The sequence below is a fragment of the Typopeltis vanoorti genome, chromosome 15 (genome assembly GCF_054136105.1).
Source record: "Typopeltis vanoorti isolate ZY-2024b chromosome 15, IOZ_Tvanoo_1.0, whole genome shotgun sequence".
Classification (NCBI taxonomy): Eukaryota; Metazoa; Arthropoda; class Arachnida; order Uropygi; family Thelyphonidae; genus Typopeltis; species Typopeltis vanoorti.
This window is the reverse complement of record NC_143563.1, coordinates 78,494,466-78,511,606: the sequence shown is the minus strand read 5'-3', so window position 1 is coordinate 78,511,606 and position 17,141 is coordinate 78,494,466. Positions and strand designations below refer to the sequence as shown.

Below are 17,141 nucleotides of genomic sequence, written 5' to 3'. Positions count from 1 at the left end.
CGACACATTCACTCTATCATTAAATCTTTCTAACTCTTGACCCCCTCTTCTCACTTTCCCTCTCATTCATCCTTCTTTGTTTCCGTACTTTCGGTCCAACATACGTCCAACTTTCACTCTCATTCTTCTCACTTTCACTCTCACATATCTTTCTTTGTTTCCGTACTTTCGGACTAACATGCATCCAACTTTCGCTATCATTCTTCTCACTTTTACTGTCATTCATCTTTCTTTTGTTCAGTACTTTCTTTCCAACATGCGTCCAACTTTCGCCATCAGTCATTCTTTTTTCGCTATCATTCATTCTTTCGATTTTTTTTACTTGCGATTTCTGCATCACGGCATTTCTACTTTCATTCGTTCTCTCAATTTCGTTTCTTTCCGCCTCACTTTCGTCCCTTTTAACATCCGTTACGGTTGTCAAATCGCTCTTTTTCTTTTTTCCTGATTTTTTAACATTTTTTCGCCTGTCTTTCTCACCATCCTCCTCTTTCAAACGTGCACTCGCAACACAATCGGTACTAGCGCTTTCTGTCATCAACTTCATATTCGCATTCATCAATTCCTCGTTCAGGTCACATTTTGCACACACCCTTCTTCCATCCGCACTAAACATCCACAAATCATTTATGTAATCGAAGGAATACATATAACAGACCTCACACTTAACGAACCGACTGAAATCCAAAATTAAAATCATGGAATGACAATGCCGCCAATTGCCGACAAATGAAGTAAAATGACAATTTAAAATAAAATATTGGTTTAATACAGTTGAGGATAACAATTTCCCACACTTCAGGGATGGTAAGCAATTACTGTGATTAAGGTTCAGTGAATGAAGTAGAGCTTCAGCACTTTTTTAGAATTATTATTAACATCTAACCTCCATGGAGTCAGAGACTCATTGTGGGAGGTACACACTATCGCACATAATGCTCATCCAACCATGCTTTAAACTGATTCATGATTTAACATGAATAAACATTCATGTTTATACATAGATCTGCATAATAGTTTGGTTATCTCATTGTATCCTGTGGCTAGTGTTTTCAATTCCATGTTGTACTAGGCCAGATTTATGAAGTTTGATAAGCCAGATATGACCTTCATATTCAAAAATGCTTTGTTCAACTGATCTTCCTGTTTGTGCAAACAACAAGTTGCAGGAACATGGAACTTGGTATGCATCAGGTATGTTAACACCAGCACCATAAAAGTATGTCCTTTGGAGAAGGTAACAGACTGTGAATCTGGCTAATAAGTTTGAAAGTGGCAATGAATGTATTTTCTTATAATGTTTGTTGTTACACATTACGAAATGTCTTTAATATAAAGTATAAAGTATAGGAATCAAGTGAACTTCTTCTTCCCTATATACTGTGTATATATATATATATATATACACAAGTGTATATATATATATACACAAGTATATATATATATATACACAAGTATATATATATATATATATATATATATATATATATACATACATACATATACACAAAACAAACCGCAATCCTTTGGATTTTAGGGATTTTACAATAACATACTTTTGAAATGAATGGAGTTCTTGCTCTGCGTGATTCCAAATTGCAAAAACTTCTATGCAATATAGCCAAATAGGCAGTTTGGGGTTTGAGGGAGATTTTTTCTTCCAGGTGTTCTAAATAAAAATTAGCAAGATACTGTGATAATGGTGAGCCCATCACAGTTCTACTTGATGGTATAGTTTACCCTTCCATGTGAGGAAACCAAATGTGATTATAAATTTGAAGAAATCCATCATGTTTGTGAAATAAGTCCATGAGATGCCAGTTTTATGTCTTTTATTCTTGCTAGAAATTCTGTGGAATTTTTTTATTGAAGAAGCTGAAACTAGCTATATCCACAATAGTAGGTCCAAGCAAATTATTATTTTTAATTTTGTGTAAAACTATATATTCTGGAGGGGGGGGGACCTTGCATAGAAGGTTAATAAACATCCATTATCATGAACATTTATTAACCTGAAAGTTAGTGAAGGGTCCTTATTGGATTAATAATACAAAGGGGATTACAAAAAAAAAGAGTACAAGGTGAGAAGAGCAAAACAAGGGACCATCCCCATAAGTTGTGTAAAGGTGTGGTGAAGAAATGGATACAAGGAGTGGATATTTAACATGTGAGTAAGTGGAACACATTATCAGAATAAGTTGTGAATACTGAGAATGTTAAGGATTTTAAGGTTCAATATGATAAATATACTGCTTGGAAAGAAGTCAATGAACACCATAGTGTGAGGAACAAACAGCAATGGCACCCACCTTAATAACATATAAGACCTCCTTACATTGTGATGACTGCAAAAATCCTAAGGGGAATGCTTTCCACAAGCATACAACAGATCAATGGGAAATTTTGGACCATTCTTCCAGTAGGCATGTAACGAGGTCCTGGACTGTTGTTAGATGGATGTCCCTTGAACACATATGATGCCCCAGTTCATCTCACAGATGTTCAACAGGTTGAAATCAGGACCCAGTGGAGGTCAGTCAGGTGTGATGATGGTCATGTCCAGAAACTATGCAGTTACAGCAGCAGCCTTATGACACAGTATATTGTCTTGCTGAAAGAGACAATGGTCAGTTCTGTAGAAACACCACAAAGTAGGAAGCACTGCATTGTCCAGAATGTTCAGATACCTCTCAGAGTTCAACGTTCAACCAGCAACAGAGGTTCAAGGCCAAACCAGGAAAAACAGGATCACACCACTACCTCCAAATTTCATAGCTTCGGTTATGCACTCTGGTAAGAGACATTCACTGAGCATCTGCCATACCCACACCTGTCTATCTGCTCACTAGAGGATGTAGTATGATTCGTCACTCCATAACACAGTTTTCGAAGCTTCCACATCCCAATATACACACTCTTGCACTACTGAAGATGGTGCTGCATGTTGGTCCAGATAATGAATGGCTTGCATGTTGTAGTCCTATCATGAAAACCCATGTTGTGAGCCTCAGTTCTGAATGTTTTTGTGAAGATTTATGTTCCAGTCGATGCCTGGAACTCCACATTCAATGTGTTGGCCACAAATGGGGCTTTTTAGATATTATCCTTCATAGCATGCAGTCACAATCGGTGAATGTGGCGAGTTGTCCATTACAGGTAGAACTTGAGGTTGACTCCATGTGCTTTCATCACAGTATGGTATCACTCACTGTTGACCTGGGATGACTCAATTTGTTAACAATTTGCCAAACAGATAGGCCTCCAACATGGCATTCTATTACCGTGCCTCTTTCAAACTCCATCACTTCCCTTCTAGCAGCCATTTCACCTGGACACAGTTGAACTGACTTGGGAGCATTGTATTCCTCCAATTTATACCAGCTACAAATACATGACTCATTACATGGCATGATGCAACTTTGGCATTCGTCTTAGGTTAAAAAACTATAGAAAATTTAACCTCATTTTCATTAGTTGATCAATTATCTGATGTTCAAATAACCAAACAGTTAACCACACCTTAAATCAGTCATGTCAACCAACTTCTGGTACCATACCACATAATGGAACCTTCACAGATAACCACACCATCAGTTATCTGTACATCAAATTAATTTTGCAATGTAACTGAAATAATGGAGAAATTACTGCATTTCAGGTTTCCTTCTACTATTCCATATTGTAAGCAATTACAAATAAAACTACATTTTGAAAGTACTAACTTACCCTGGCCATCTCTAAGAACTGTTACAAGAGAATGAGAATGCACTGCATCTCTGAGAGCTCGACTTTGCTAAAATGTTTTAAACAAACATATGCTTAATTTTTGTTAGGGAAAAATTATAACACTATAAAATAGGAAGATATTCTGATTATTCATCTATTTTTAAGTCATCTCCATGATTTGTGATAATTCTTAAGAAATTGCTCATAGCTTTTGATCAACCTTGACTATGTAACAGCTACTAAATAATCTATATATGTCAAAAATATATTAAATATCACACAGATGTGTGGGTTGCTATACATGCATACAGCACAAATAAAGAGTTGTCTCCTCATTCATAGTTTCCACATTGCAGACTAATGAAATTGTATGGTAAGTTTTGTTGGTCAGAATAAGAACCCCTGGTGAATATTAACCAGTTTAGCTTACCATTAGCTCTTTGCAGAGGGACTTTTGTATTTAAACATAGACATAACTTCCACGAATGATAATATGTGTCAGTGGATTCACATTATGTAAAAATGGTTTGGACAACACACATCACCCATATTTTGAATGGTTGACAGATTCACTGTATATCCAAATGAACATCTGTGGAGTGTTCTGAAATGTGCTCTAAGACTCAAGACACAAGATGTATATTTGTGAATGAAAAAGTGCATTAAAAAAATTAAGGTTTATAAAGCGTCTTTATTTGAGTTTAAGTTTTAATTTGAATTTTTAATTAAATGCGAGCATAAATTTTGTATTTTTATATCTGTTTACATTTAATTTCTGAAGTAATGCATACAGTAACATGATAGAGCCAGTTAACTCTTTGTGTGACTGTGACATGAGCAGTTTGTGAGATGAAGCAAATGCAACATGTACCCAATAAATACATCTTGTATTTATTGGGTACATGTAAGTAGTTTGTGGTCAAAATGTGAGGAAGGAATGTATAATATTCAGTGAAAAATGTGTGTTAATTAGATTGAGGAACAGGAGTAAGATTTCTAATGAATCGAATGAGTTGAAATGAAAAATAGTAATAATATGAGGAAAGTGAGCATGAATGAAAATAGAAGAGTTCATGAGGGTGTAAGACAGATAAAATGCAACTAGCAGATTTAAAAATGGAAGAGTGTGGTATAATGATAGAAATTGCATGGTTTTAATGAGTGATGCTTCATAATAATACCAAACAAGGGTTTGGTATTATTATTATTCTGGAAAATTAATTATCAGAAAAGGTAAGAAAGGAGATGGAATGAGAGGGAGGGGGATAGAAAGAAAGTAAAGAAATGTGCCCTTTCTTTTAGGCTTATACAGTGATCCAAATACATTTTGAAAAATTATGGAGACAACTACCGTGTTTGAGTAAAATTTTGTTTAATATAAACCAAAATCCACATTAGATGTTTCGACCTTTATATCTAGGCCATCTTCTGGAATATATATACTATATACATACAGAGAAACAAGCTGCACTACAATCTAAATGGTTTGTTAAAGTTACTGACCAACCATTACAACAATTATTGGCCAGACCTCTGGTGGAAAAAAAAAAAAAAAAAACTACATCAATGCTAGAGTCCTATTATTAATATTATCTATTGGTTGTAAAATTACATTGGGAGCAACAACAAGTGTATATATATATATATATATATATATATATATATATATATATATATTACAACCATGATTATACATATAAATTCCAACCAGTTGGTATGGAACGGTTTCCAATACTAGCTGAAGGTTGCCTAGAGTACTGAAGGATGCAGGATGCTAAATATTAAGTAGGCTGAATGTGTGCCATCCAGATTCTTGGAATTTTCATGCCACCACTATTGTTGATATTTAGGTGGTTTATCAGTATTTCGCAGGCTTCCTTAAATTTTCTTTCATACCAGGCTTTTGTATGGTGTAAAGAGTGGGTACTTTTCCAGTCGATTTGGTGTAAGGTTTTAAGAGCGTGATCTGAGAGGCCTGCTTCCCCAAAATGGTTATATTTAATGTGTCTTTGTTCTTTCTTACGGTTAGTATCATTCATGGAAATGATACTCACAAGCGTTGCAATCGGTATGGTAAGTTAAAGATAAGTATTTCCCTCTTGATCAATCAGCTGACCTTTTTAAAGAGAGAGACAGTAACCTTATTCCGATCTGCATCAAGCTGAAAAAGAAATTTACATCCACTAAAGCACTCCATATATATGACCGCACAGAGAAAGCTATATTTAGAGAGCAAATCCAGACAGTCTGTAAAAACCTAGCAATAACTCAAAATCAGTTTTCAAAATTGCAATCCGAACTATCAAGTTATATAAATCCAGATATTCTACAAGAACTTGAAAGAATTACTGACAATTCAACCAAATATATCCTAGAAAATAATAAAGAAAAACTCAAGGTCAAATTTCACATTTTGAACCTGCCGAAATATGGCTACCAATCAGGATATCTCCTCTCCGGTAAACAGCTCTGACAGTGAACAACAAACAAGGGAGACAAGGAGCAACCAACCACCTGCAAGCAAGAACTTATCAAGCCACACCCTAAATAGCAGCCAACTTGCGCTACTTGAAAAAGGCCTGAACTACGCAATAGCACCTAAAACGATCAACAAATTGGATTTTATTTACCACACAGAAAGAGCCATTAGGTCCCTACCCAATGATATAGCCGATAAAATACGATTAGAAACCAGCAATGTTCTGAACAATAAGAAAACCATACATAACAATGTTACAAAAATGGAACTAGCAGCAATCAAGTCACTGAAAGCCAATCAAGATATAGTTATAACGATCTTGGATAAAGGCAATGCCACTGTCATCCTTGACAGGTCAACATCCATCCATCAGATGAATCAACTAGTCTCCGATAACAGCACCTATCAGCTGGTAAACTATAACCCAACAAACAGGATAAAGAATAAAACAGAGAAATTACTTAAGTCCATCACCTCATGGCCATCAGACACAATTAAAAAACTTATACCCCATTACGTCCACTCTCCCAGAATATATATGGTGTCCCGAAAGTACACAAACAAAATGTGCCACTTCGACCTATTTTGGAAGGAATAGTTAGCCCTAATTACCACTTAGCCAAGAAATTAGCATCAACACTCAAGGAGTTGGTAGGTCATTCCCTCTCCTACATAAACAGCATACAATACTTTATAGACAAAAATAAACATAATACTCAACAAGAAATGCTGAAACTGACTTATTAGTCAGTTTCAGCATTTCTGTCCTTTTCACAAATGTCCCAATCAATGACACAATTCTTCTCCTACGGAACAAAATTCCACCCGACATTACAGCCCTCTTTGTGCACATACTACATTCCAGTTACTTCGTGTGGCAAAATAAATTTTACCTATAAAAAAAGAAGGTATGGCCATGGGCTCACCACTATCCCCCAATCGCTACCTTCTACATGGAAACTTTTGAGCAAAGTGCTCTTGATTCCTCCACTCTAAAACCTACAGTGCGGCTTAGATACATTGACGATGTGTTCGTTATCTGGCCACACGGGCGACAAATGCTAAACATATTCCTTAGCCACCTGAACAAACAACATGAACACATACAATTTACTATCGAAATTGAAAATCAGAACTTGCTCCCATTCCTGGATACACTGGTCACACGTCTTCCTTCAGGCAGTCTATCCTTCACAGTCTACCGCAAACCGACACACACTGGCCAATACATACATGCTAATTCACACCACCACTCATCAAAAATATGGAGCAAATTAACACCCTTAAAAACAGAGCAAAAGCTCTGTTTTTAAGGGTGTTAATTTGCTCTAACAACAAGCTCTGGAACAGGAACTAAAAATAATCAGCAAAACATTTATAAATAATGGCTATAACAAAAATACTATTAATAATAAAGTACAGGTAACCCTCGTATAACGCGGATGTTACGTTCCATAGAACCTAACATCCGCATTATATAAATCGCATTATACGACTTAGATTGCATAGAAAAAGTAGGGTTAGGTTCTGAAATCGTTTTTCTAAACTATATAAACAACAATGACATATCCAACAAAAACAATATTTTTATTTAATTCATGTAATTTATGCAAGTTAAGAAAACGTAAACTATGAGACAAATACGTAGTATAAAATTATAAAAACTACAAATCATACATAAATTTCATTGCACATAATGCATAAATGTTTTAGACACAATAAAATAAAGCGCATATTTTAATTGTCATCACTGTCTTCAGAAATAACATTTCGTAGATGTTCTTTAAGTGGCTGGACGTCGTCACCACTTGAAATCTCTTAGATATCATTTGTATAATTCTCATATTCTCATATGTATGTAACTCACCAGAAAATAAACTGCTCAGCTTCAGATTAACACACTTATGATTTTAAATGTGCTTTCCTGGCAGAAAACGGAGACAATTTTCAACAATAAACACTTTATTGAGTAAACCCTAGATGGCAAACCTATGGCACCCGTGCCAGAGGTGGCACGTCTGAGAACTTTTCTGGCATGTCAATGATTTACAGGTGATATCCTTTTATACGCTTATAAATTATTCAAGTTTTTTTTTTAATTGTTACAATACATACAAGCTGAATTTTGTTTTACACAAGACAGCAGCTATAAAGACGTGCATATGATTGGTGCGGTATTAACAAAAGATCACGTGACCCCAAAACAAAAGTAACTGACAAGTGTTGAGTTGAAATGCTAATTCTCTTCAATCGAATTCCATAACATCTGAAACTGTCATAACAACATTCACAATAAGTTTTAAAACATTCACAACAGGGTGTCATTTATCGTTCCAATGGAACTTCTCATTACTGACTGGCTCAACTCAGACAAACGTTTCAATCCTTGGTTGAATTTTATGGCTTCTTGTTTGCATTTGAGGTGGCAGGCGAACTCACACATTCATTATATGTCATGTTTCAATTCTTGGTAGTCTTTTATTTTAAGTTAGCTTTTGTGATGTGTCATAATGATATCGAGAATTTCAAATGCAATAAAACAAACACTTATTTCCTAATTGAAAAATTGGACAATAGTTTTTAGTTAGATACTGTGTTTTGGTGCAACATATGGTTTTGCTTAAGGTCTATACAGCACAGTTTCTGTGAGAGGGGACATGTGATTTATTACTTAGCATCGTTTTTATTCCATCTGTCTCTAATTGCACTATTTGTTGAGAATGACTGCACAGACTGCAAAAGCCTCTGTACAGTACCTTATTCAGTGCAATAAAATTAAATTCAATTCTTACAAGTATTAAATTTAAATTCAATACTTATAAGTACTTGCGCCATACAGGCAGACACAAATTTAACAAATATAAAATTTGATTTTTAAGTTCCATACCAACTGGTTGGAATTAATATGTATAATCATGATGGTAATATATATATATATATATACACTTGTTGTTGCTCCCAATGTAATTTTACAACCAATAGATAATATTAATAATAGGACTCTAGCGTTGATGTAGTTTTTTTTTTTTTTTTTCCCACCAGAGGTTGGCCAATAATTGTTGTAATGGTTAGTCAGTAACTTTAACAAACCATGTAGATGGTAGTGCAGCTTGTTTCTCTGTATATAGTATATATGTTCCAGAAGATGACCTTGATATAAAGGACAAAATGTCGAATATGGATTTTGGTTTATATTAAACTAAAGTTTTACTCAAACACGGTAGTTGTCTCCATAATTTTCAAAAATGTAAAGAAATGTGTGAAGGAACAGAATGGATTAAAAAAGAATATGGTGATGTACAGTGACTCCATGATTAAGGGTGAATGATATGTGACATACCTGAGGCTATAAGCAAACAAAATAGGTGGCAGATATGATTATACTCTTCAGAAAAATGACCTGAAAAGGAAATGTATATATCAGAAGATATGAAAGAGTTACTGACTGAGATGAAAAACAAAATCAAAAGTCAAGATTGCAAGCCTGTTGCCAAGCTATAACATGGATGAACTGAAACAGAGAGCAGGGATTGCAAATGATTAAAAACACACACTGTATTTTGAATTATAATGATAAGCCTCTTTGCATGGTGTGTCGAATGTACTACTACTACTGGATGTTGTAAGTGAATGTTCTCAAAGAAAGATATCATAGGTTTAGGCACTGAGTGACTTAAAAGAGTTCTTCTCCAATGAATCCTTGACTGTAACAGAAATTACATAGACACCCTTACACATCATTCCATTCAGGAACTGTGACATTCTTTACAGAAATTATACTACATAGTTGATGTTATTAAATATTTAGAGAACCAATGCTGCACTAGGTACAGACTATAATTCATCCAAAATGCAGCCCAACTTGACACTACAATAATCTAATGGTAATTTAACACTCTCATCATCATCACTATATTCCTGCTGTATACCTCCAAAGAGCATACAAGATACTATGATAATACTACATGATACTATGATAATACTGACAACACAAATATGAATAGTGCTTTAAAGGAATGAAACATATTTCAGTCTTTTAAATCTTTAATAAAAATATCCATCCACCCAGATCTTGGTTGTCCTCTGCATATTTTTCCTGCTATCCAGACATCAAACAACTGTTTTGTTAATCTTTCCTTTCTCATTCATTTTAAGAGATAATATTATCTTAAGATACGTTCTGCTCACACATTCTTGAATGTCAACAATGTCAGGTTCTTATCTGGTAGATTTTTCATGACTCTGCAAATGATGCCATCTATTCAGTCCCCTGATTTTTCTCAGAACTTCCATATCTATAGTCTCTTAGTCTTTGATCAACTTTTATTTCTTATCATATTCTCAAATCCATAAGTTAAAATCAGTTTGAACAATGCCTTGTATACTAATTTAATTTTGGGCTATTTTTTCCTCTTATTCCATATAACTTCAATTGTTTATTCACCTTAACCACTTTAATCATTCTTCTGTTTCAATATTTCATTTGTCATCTTCACTAAAAATTGTGTTTAAATAGCTGAAATATTTGACTTTTTCTATAGGTATACCACAAATTCAAATGTTTTCCATGTTCCTATTTTGTCAGGCATATGAAGAACCTTTATAAATGCTTTTCAACTAACGACAAGTTAGATATTGTCACACAGAAATAACAGGATTTGTGTATTCCAGAAACTTAAGTTTTTCATCTGGCAAAACAGCCAGAACTGTAGACCCAAAACAACTGAATTCTAACTATTTTCATAGGTTTTTACTTCTTATTGTTGATTCGCATACCAAATTTCTTACAGCAATTTAGTAGTAATCTACATAAAGTAAAGAAATTAATTGAATGTTGATATCAAGAATGTACAATGTTGATTATGAGGACAGAAAGGGAGAGATATGATAGAGACATTTAAGCTATTGAAGGGTTATTATTGTGTTATCACTCAACAAATTTTCCATATGGTAGAACAATGATGATAAATAAGCTCAAGGGACCATCCCTGGATGTTGCAAAAGGGAGTGGTGAGTAAAAAGGTAAGAAAGAGCATGGAATGTAATGCCTGAGAGGGTGGTCAATGTGCAGACAGTGGCTTTGTTAAGAAGTGGGCAGCATATGATAGATTTTGTGTTGACCACCCACGATGACTGTGATTCTATGAAAGTTAGGAAAATAATAATAATATTTCTGATTTTGACATCAGAAATATTCAATTTCTGATGTCAAATTTAATGCCACATTCATCTATAAAAATTTTCTTCCATATTAACCAACTTAAATGTCTCAGTCATATCCCTTCTCTTCCTCTTATTCAAAAGGCTTTGCAAATAATACATAAGAGGCCTGATCAAAGCCTTATACTATGGAACCAGAACCTCCCTATTTCTACAAGTTAAGGTCCTCCACCTCATTGCCATAATCTGATGTGATTTCTTCACAACTGGTGCAACGTAACCTCTGAATTTCAGATCCTTGTCCACCACCACTTCAGGGTCTCTTATCTACTCAACTTCCTTCAAAATTTCCCTGCCAAGTGTATACTTTGCATCCCATTCTTGCCTACCAAATTTCAGAACCTCACACTTTGCAACATTCAATTGACAGTTCCATACTACTGCACCCTCATACAATCTATTTAAATCCTCCTGTAAGGCCACATCTACTTGATTTCTCATTATTCTCTCCAGTTTTCCATCATCTGCAAACAGTTGTATATAACCAGGTAAACCTATCCCAATCTCATTAATATACAAATTAAATAACAATGGTGCTAAAACAGCCCCTTGTGGCACACTACTAGTGACTTTCATCTTGCAAGACAGTATCCCCCCATACACAACTTGCTGATACCTCACAGCTAGTCACTATCCAACTCATTAGTCTATCATCTAAGCCCATCTGCTTCAATTCAGTTACTAACTTGTGGCATGGCAATCTATCAAAAGTCTTTGCAAAATCAAAGTATACTACTGTATATATATATATATATATATATATATACACACACACATCTCCTTGTCCAATAAATTTGTCAACTTGTTATTATACATAAGCAAGTTTGTAAAAGATGACTTTCACTTTAACAAACCCATGCTGAAAAGCACAAAGAATACTACTGTTATCAACCCATTTTTGTATCCTATATCTTACCAACTCTTCAGAACTTAACTACAGCTCCATATATCTAGATCAGTCTATAATTTGTTTGCCTTAGCCTTATAATTTTGTATATTGGAACAATTCTTCCTTCCACTCCTTTGGGACTTATGCTGTTGCAAGACTTGTGTTAAACAGGTAGGCCAAGGCTGGTGCTAACTCCTTGGAACATTCCCTAAACACATTCAGGTCAGGACGATCGTAGCTCACTCACTCACTCACCACAAATCTAACCATCTGTTGAAGCAAGAGAATTTACCAGCAATTTTATTCCTGGATGTCGTGGGACTTTTTGTAATGATTTCTTCAATTGTAACTAATGTAATTGTTCAACTAATGCACCTATTCCCCCTCTCCTGCATTGAGGAGAGGGGGAATAGGTGAAAAGGAATGTTCTTTTCAGAATATATTAAAAAAACACTAATCAAAGAGAATGATATATTTGATTATTAGTTACTATACTTGATTTACTAAAAGATGTAAAGAATAGTAAATATAAGGAAGAAAAAGAATAGGCATAAATAGAAATATTTTCAGTACTGTATTATGAATTATAATTAATTTACATCTGCGATATTATATGTGCACTTGCATTATAAGTATCTTGGGGTGGAGTGAAAAATATGTGACCCTATAAACTCTGGACTTTCATATTTGCATTTATGATGAGCATAATTTAAAAAAAAAACCTTATGAATAGATGGAAAGGGATTTGTTTGCGAAATATAATCACTAACAGCCACTACATGCAGATGCAAGAAAATCAAGTAGTTTTATTGCATCACTGAATAAGGTACAGAGACTTGCAGTTTGTGTAATATATTTGTCAAATAGTGCAGTTAGAGAAAACTGGGATAAAAGAGGCACTACCTAATGAAACATGTACCCTCCCACAGAAACTATCTGCATGGACTCAAGCAAAACCATTTGTTGTACTGTCAAACACAGCATCTAACTAGATAATTGTCTAACATTTGTCCAATTTTCTATTACATGAAATAAGTGTTTGTTCAATTGCATTTGAAATTTTCAATGTCATTAAGACAGATCACAAATACAAACTTCAATTAAAATTCTATTGAAAGAATTGCAACAAACATGGCACATAAACTTTTGGTCAGCAAGGCTGGCCATCAGCCTGACATGGGAGCGGCATACAAGAAAGCAGCAATAAAAATCTACCGAAAAGATTGCATCTAACACAACATGAAAACTATGAGTCAGATCAGCCCACCAGACAGTGCAGAAGCTAATAAGAAGTCCCATCAGTACAATAAATATGCAAAACACGTCACGAAATGAATGCGATAAGATAGGTGGAGATATGTCATCAAGTCCTATTATCTTATTGACATCTAGCATATTTATCTCTTCATATACCTCTTATTCACTCAACTTCAAGTCTTTTCTCATTTTATTCTCTATACACAAACTTCTGATTTCACACTGAGGATGAAACACCTTGATTAACTGCTCACTGAACAGCTAGACTATGTCCTATGCAGCAGTTACCAATCTCTCACTTTCATCCATTAACATCACCCTACAATAATCAGTCATCTTTCTACTTGACACATATCAAAAAAACACATGGCTTGATTTGCTAATTTCTGCTTGTACTGCACTTTTGTAGCCCTTACCAACTGACTCGCTCTCCTGGCCCGCTCTTTATCTGTTGATGCAACTGATTATTACCATTATTTATTTTGTACTACATCCAAAGTGTCTTCTTCTTTCAGATTTCAAGCTTAATCCACTCATTTTTATAGCCTTTTGATCTTCCCAATATGTTCACATATTGATGCTGTTATATATTTATTTGTCAATTCCCAAGCAGCATTTATTTCCTTACTGCTCAACTCCTCATTCCAGACTATACTTTCAAGATATCTCCTAAGCTTGTCATAATCACCACCTGGTACTTTCACATGGGGTGCTTAAGGGTCAAAGCTGTATAACTGAGAGGAGACCTCCACACAGCCTTTAAAGGAATGCAGACAACCGACCAGGGCTTCTGACCTAATGTCCAATCCTCACCTTCTTGTGGTGCACCCTGTTGGGTATTTACTTTGATACTGAACGAATGAGGATGGGCTGGCAATTTGGGATTTAACCAACCAAATTGTATTCTTATTGGTTAAACCAAAATATAGAATGATGGTACAACATGACAAAATTTCATGCCGGCTGGGAGGGGGGGGTCGCCCCGGTTAAACAAGGCCCCCATTGTTTTCACCAGGGAACCAGGGCAAACAGCAAAAAGTCAGCTACTGGAACAAATCAGAAAACATACCCCCCAACTCAACATCACCAGAGTTAAAAATCTTCTTACTATCAACGTAAGAAACCTGAATGGCAAAGAAATGGAGCTAGATGAGGAATTAGATAAGTACCAGATCGACATAATAGGGGTGACTGAAACAAAAAAGACCAAAACTGGTGAGATCTTTCTGAGCAATAAATACAAAATGTTATATTCATGCAATGACAATCAAGGAAAAGAAGGAGTAGCCATAGTATTCAACACAAAATACGAGGCTAATCTTCTTGAATGGCAGGCAGTCTCAAGTAGAGTAATGTGGGCAAATATGAGAATGGGGAACTGGACAATGAGACTTATTTGTGCCTATGGTCCCACAGAAGGTTCTACTAAGGTAGAAGTGGAGGAATTTTTTGATGCTTTAGAAAAAGCAACTGACACAATGAAAAAGGAAAAGTTGGTACTTGTTGGGGATCTAAATAGCAGAGTAGGAAATGATTGTCAGACAAAAAAAAATATTTTGGGAAAATTTGGAGAAAAGTGCAAAGCTAATAATAATGGCAAATATCTGTTGGATTTCTGCTCAGGACATGGACTGGTTATTACTAACACCATGTTCCAACATAAAACTGTGCCCAAATTCATTTGGAGAGAAGAGGCAAGGAATAAGAAAAGTCTCATTGACTATGTTATTGTTGATAGTAATGTTTTCTCCTTGGTGCAGGACACCAGAGTGTACAGAGGATTTGAAATTGGAAGTGATCACTATTTAGTCTTGAGCAGGATAAAATTGAATTTAATATTGAAAAGAATAACATGCAAGAAAGTTTTAAAGCGAATAAAAGTTGAGCAGCTCTCAGATGTGAACTGGAGACTAAAATACACAAAGATTATTGAAGAAAAAATGAAAGAGTTTGAGAACAGGAATCAAACCTTGGAGATTCAGTGGCAAGCGTTTAAGAAAGCCCTGACTGATTCAGCTAGAGAGGCATGTGGTGAAGGATAGAAAAATTAGAACTCCATGGTGGACACAGGAAGTTAAAGAGGCAGTGAAGGAAAAGAAGAAAGCATATCAAAAGTTCCTGGCAAATAAGTCAGCTTGTGCTCTTAAAGAATACAGAGACAAATGCAAGAATGCTAAACACTTTGTAAAACTAGCTAAACAAAAGTAATGGAAGGACTTTGGCAAGAATATAGAAAATAAATATCACGAAGGTGGCAAAATATTCTGGAGGTTGTTGAAGAAGCTTAGGAATGGAGGAAAGAGTGCTGTAAAAGGAGTTAGAGATGATAAAGGTAACATGAAAACAGAAGAAAAAGATATCCTTGAAATATGGAGTAATTATTTTGAAAAACTGCTAAATGAAACAAGCAGTGATGACAGCACAATGGTAAAAAACACTGACCAGGCATACAGTCAGAAATACATATCCATACTTGAAGTAGAAAAAGCCATCAAAGGCTTGAAATGTGGAAAGGCAGCAGGAGTGGATGATATTCGACCAGAAATGCTGAAATATGGTGGTATAAGAGTCTTACAGCGGCTGCACTGCATAGTTCAGAAAGCCTGGACAGAGGGACGAATTCCCGATGATTGGAGTAGAGCTCTCATAGTACCCATATATAAAAAGGGAAATAAAACTGAATGTGAGAATTACAGAGATATGTCCCTACTAAGTGTTCCTGGTAAGATCTATGCAAGTATTATTATTATTATTATTATTATTACGGGCAACTCCAGGAGTCATTAGACTCATCGAGGGAGGCCCAAATCATATTCATCACAACTATTTGACATTCATACAGTATCTATCATACCTCGCCTTAAACTCATTCACTGTCACAGCATCCACTACAGACTCAGGGAGCGCATTCCACTCATTCACTACTCTAAAAGTAAAGAACCCAGCTCTAACACCTTTACTAACCACACTTTTGCCCAGTTTCCATGGATGTCCCCTAGTCCTCCAACAACCAGCCCTGTTCTCAAAAATATCTTCTGAATTAATTTTATAGAAACCCTTCAGTAATTTGAATGTCTCAATCATATCTCCCCTCCTCCGCCTATCAACCAATTTTTGCAACCCACAAATCCTCAACCTGTTCTCATACGGTTCATTCCACAGACCTGCTATCATCTTGGTCACTCGCCTCTGGATCCCCTCCACCTCCTCCCCATCAAGAAGAAACCTAGGTGACCAAATTTGAGCACAGTAGTCTAGATGGGGTCTTATCAAGGCTCGATAGAGAAGAACAATAACCTGCTTGTCTCTGCTTGTCAACGTATTCTTCAGCAACCAAGTGATTTGATGAGCTGATTTGGTCACTTTTGCAATGTGTCCCCTAAATTTCAATTCCTTATCTACCAACACTCCTAAATCTCGTGCCTCATCAATTTCCTGGAGCAGGGTTCCACCAATGCAGTAAACTGCCGCCAATCTTTTCACCCCAAAATGCATAACCTTACATTTTGCCACATTAAACTGACATCCATTCTCCTTAGCCCAGACCTCCAATCTATCCAAATCATCCTG

General features: G+C 35.5%; 1 protein-coding gene across 3 annotated transcripts in view; it reads right to left on the bottom strand.

The window, feature by feature from the left end:
- LOC150098917 (polyamine-transporting ATPase 13A3-like) overlaps positions 1-17,141 on the bottom strand; it is a 434,948-nt gene that overhangs the window by 270,671 nt on the left and 147,136 nt on the right. For all 3 annotated transcript variants that reach the window (XM_090404645.1, XM_090404644.1, XM_090404646.1), the window contains one exon: positions 3,727-3,793. In XM_090404645.1, the coding sequence (XP_090260771.1) occupies positions 3,727-3,793 (67 nt within the window). The remainder of the gene's footprint in view (positions 1-3,726; positions 3,794-17,141) is intronic.